The 3,856-nt window shown below is 42.5% G+C and overlaps 2 protein-coding genes across 2 annotated transcripts; both read right to left on the reverse strand.

The window, feature by feature from the left end:
- LOC123160533 (uncharacterized) lies at positions 1–3,602 on the reverse strand. Its single transcript, XM_044578342.1, has 4 exons — positions 3,427–3,602; positions 3,190–3,338; positions 934–1,277; positions 1–852 (listed from the first exon to the last, which is right to left on the reverse strand). Exons 3-4 carry the CDS (start codon positions 1,273–1,275, stop codon positions 217–219), a joined length of 978 nt encoding a protein of 325 aa, XP_044434277.1. The 5' UTR covers positions 1,276–1,277; positions 3,190–3,338; positions 3,427–3,602; the 3' UTR covers positions 1–216.
- On the reverse strand, positions 1,307–3,183 carry LOC123160534 (protein ALP1-like). Its single transcript, XM_044578343.1, has 2 exons — positions 2,397–3,183; positions 1,307–2,311 (listed from the first exon to the last, which is right to left on the reverse strand). Exons 1-2 carry the CDS (start codon positions 2,934–2,936, stop codon positions 2,033–2,035), a joined length of 819 nt encoding a protein of 272 aa, XP_044434278.1. The 5' UTR covers positions 2,937–3,183; the 3' UTR covers positions 1,307–2,032.
- Positions 3,603–3,856: the final 254 nt, after the last annotated feature.

Below are 3,856 nucleotides of genomic sequence, written 5' to 3' on the forward strand. Positions count from 1 at the left end.
TTCGTCCATCATTATAAAGTCAAGTGATAGTCATTCATAGCAATAACACAAGTTCTGGCCAAATTACATTAAAGTGTTTCACCACACATCAAAAGATCTACTTCCCAAAAGCAGTAGTCGTAGCACAAGTTCATCTCCTAAATACCAAAAGTTGCCATCTTCTAAACTTCACAGGTTGCCAACTTCTAGACATGACAAGTTAGCAACTAGATAACTTCACATGTTGCTATAAACATGATCTTTGTCAGCAAAGAACTTGCAAACCCAAGTTTCAAAAGTTTTTTCACTTGCACTGCATAACCAACCACGCAAACCTTCATTGTCCTTGCAAGATAAGTGCACACCAACAGTAATTCTTTGATCTGTGGTAATTGGGAGTTCCTCCAACCTCTTCCATAAACTAGCATAAGGATCAACAACTTGGGGCATTGGAGGAGGAGCGGCAACAAGGGATTGCTGGAGTGACCTCAATGTAGAGTTGATTTCTTCAGCGGGCTCCACGAAACGACTCTTGGTTCTTGGTGGCTTCTTAGTAGGTGACTTGCTACCTCTTGGGCGCTTCTTACCAACTCGGCTAGTGCTAGATGTTGAATTATCACCACCTACAGGTACTGGAGGTCTTTTAGGACAATGTGTTGTTGGCAAAGTGTCAGAATCCTCCTCAAGAGGGCCCTCATACTGTGGATAGCAGTTGAGATCATACAACCCTTCATCATTGTCCGAGTCATCGAAATCAATTGTGCATGTATGCTGGTCCATGGCCAAAAAACCATCAGCACTAGTGCCTGTGAATAGCTCCTGCATCTCATAGTAGAACTTGATGGGCTTAGAAAGCAAGCGCCTTGCTCTATCCTGCATTACAAGCACACACACATTAAGATCCTAATTAAATTAGCCATATTAAGTTTTAAAAAGAAACTAAATTATACGTACATTGAGGCAAGACTTTTCAGACTCGGAGATAGTTACCACACATCTAATATCATCGAAAACATTGCCACTCTTGCTAATTGCGGCGGCAATGTACTTCCAATTTTCTTTGTAGTGCCTGAAGTGACGATCAACTTGAGCAAGTGTCACCCCCATAGCAAATTTTCTATTTAAAGCATCAGCACACTTCAAAAGATGATGCTTCCTGAACCTAAATCCCGCATATTGTTCCTTCATGTATTCAATGCACCAATCCAACATAAACTTGGTCTGATCATCAGCCCAGGAAATAGTCCTCTCACGAGAGCACCCATCACCATCAGACTTCCCCTTTCCCTTGGCCATCGCTGTTTCTCATACAGTGAGCCATTTTAATTAAAAGATAATAGGTGAGGCAAATAAACATGAAACAACCAACAATTTACTAAAGATAAAATAAGTGATATAAGTTTACAGAGGTACAACCAACATAGTTTCACATGAATCACATACATAATGACCAAATGTAACAAAATAGCACTCATGTTTGATACATAGAAATACGGCAGAACTCTAGTTTCAAACAGACTGAATGGAACCTAAAATAAAACCCATCAACATCAGCCTTACATACTAACTTCTTAATCATCTTGATCTTGAGCTGCTAAATTATCATCCCACATTTTTTGAGCTAGTACATCCCTTTTGTGTGCCCATGCCTGGCTCTCCTGGTAAACGTCACGACGGTGTCGTCTACTCCGTGGAAGGGCCGAGTACCAAGTAGCATCATCATAGACATACTCATCAGGACCATCATCTAGGATCCAGTTATGGAGCGCACAACAAGCAAACACAATTTTTACTTGTGTTTTTAGAGGGAAGAATGGCTGACTTGCAAATATTTTAAATCGATTCTTCAAGGTACCAAATGCTCTTTCGAGGGTTGTTCTAAGTGAGGAATGGCGATGGTTGAATAACTCCCTTGGGTTCTCAGGCTCTCTACTTCCCCTATATTCCTTTAGGTGATATCGGACACCACGATATGGGGGTAGTATACCGGGTCTTGCAGCATATCCCGCATCCGCTAGGAAATATTTACCTACATCATGATGATGCTAACACATTAGCTAAGAACTAAAGAAAGTTTCAGTTTGAAGCCATGGGTTAGAATCCCATCTTCTGGTATTTTAAGGCCATTGGGACGTGATAGGGCATCTTGGAGCACATAAGAATCATGAGCCGATCCCTCCCATCCAGCAAGAACATATGTAAATCTTAGGTCAAAATCAACGGCTGCTAGCACATTTTGTGTGGGAAAGGACTTTCTACCCCTAAACCTATCTTGCATGTGGATTGGCACACATGCCGGTATATGAGTACCATCCAGAGCTCCTATGCATCCCTACGAAAAGAGAGAACCAGTTTCAAACAGACTGAATGGAACCTATAAATACATTGCAGATACTTGTGAATAATTTTGGATGTACCTCAAAGTAAGGGTGAAATCTGGAGCTACTTGTTATCTTCGAATGTGTTTCGATGGTTCTGATGCATATGACATCACGAGCAAGGAGACACAGGGCATCTAAAACAGCATTGAAGTACCTACTAACAGTCTCGCCCGATTGATAAAACTCGAAACCAATCGATCTATTTTTCCAGTTATGACCCACAACATGGATGAACATGGCAACTTGCTCCTCCAGAGTTACATGGAATGTGTCTACCAGTAGACCACGATGTCTCAGGTTGGCACACAATTTGTGAAAAACAAATTTCCGCATGCGCAACTCACTTATGCAATTAGCCTCGGTTCCATAATACATCCGGTTCAGGCGTGACATCCTTTCAACATCTCGTTCGAACATGGGAGCATAAGTTATAGATTTTCTCTTCCTTTTTCGGACATTAATCTTGTACCAGTACATCCCTAAACACACAATAATGGCAGCAAGCAATTTTCTCCTCCACGTGTAGTTGTGATAATAATGCATGTAATACTGTAAGCATAATGTTCTTTGGTCCATCTATGAAACAATAATAGCACTAAAAAATCAGATGACATCAGTGAGTGGAACTATATATAAATTTTTTATCCAACGCAAATTATACAGAGGACAGTATATTACTCAGACAATAAATTGTACAATACATATCTAAGAAAAGAACACAGAGAGATGTCAAATCTTACATCAACACCACATACTTACAAGAAATTACTAACTTATAATCTCACTCGTACAAGCATGCAACAATTGCAAAGGGGGATTACGGTGTTACCTTTCCTCTTAACAAATAGTTGACCTTTCACTATGAGATGGAAGTTCCTAGTCTGGATGCAACAAGGGCAGGAACAAGCAACGGGAAATCCCACAAATCACGGAAGAAAGCTGGTATTTTTCTCTTGAGAAAATCAAGAACGCCCAGATCTGCATGTATGAGATGAATCTGACGTGATGAGATGGAGGAGATGGAGGAGGTGGAGGAGATAGATGCTGCGGTGATGAGGATTCGTACCAGGGAGGAGCAGATCGAGTGCGGCGGCAAGGTCGTCCTCAGCTGGATCTAGAAGGGGAGAGAGAAGGGCTCTCAGCCATGGGGTCAAGACTGAAGGGGTGGGGGATTTTTGGACTGAGGACGAACAGGGAAGCGGTGACTTTTATCAGTTCGCGGGGATTTTTGTAGCTCAGTTGGCGCGCCGCGGCGAGTGTGGCGGGCGAAACGAGCGCCACACTTTTTGGCGAAATTTCAGTGGCGGACGACCCTTGACGTTGTGGCGAGCCTAACTTTTGTTCAGAACCAAACGCACGCCTAAGGGGCTGTGGCACGCCTCACCTTAGGCGTGGCACGCTTAGGCTGGGATCCAAACAGCCCCAAACTTAGACAAGGGAGACGGATAATTGGGTGTACCGTACCCGGCGTTTATTTATTTATTAGGTGGGGTATA

Source organism: Triticum aestivum, chromosome 7B (assembly GCF_018294505.1).
Source record: "Triticum aestivum cultivar Chinese Spring chromosome 7B, IWGSC CS RefSeq v2.1, whole genome shotgun sequence".
NCBI lineage: Eukaryota > Viridiplantae > Streptophyta > Magnoliopsida > Poales > Poaceae > Triticum > Triticum aestivum.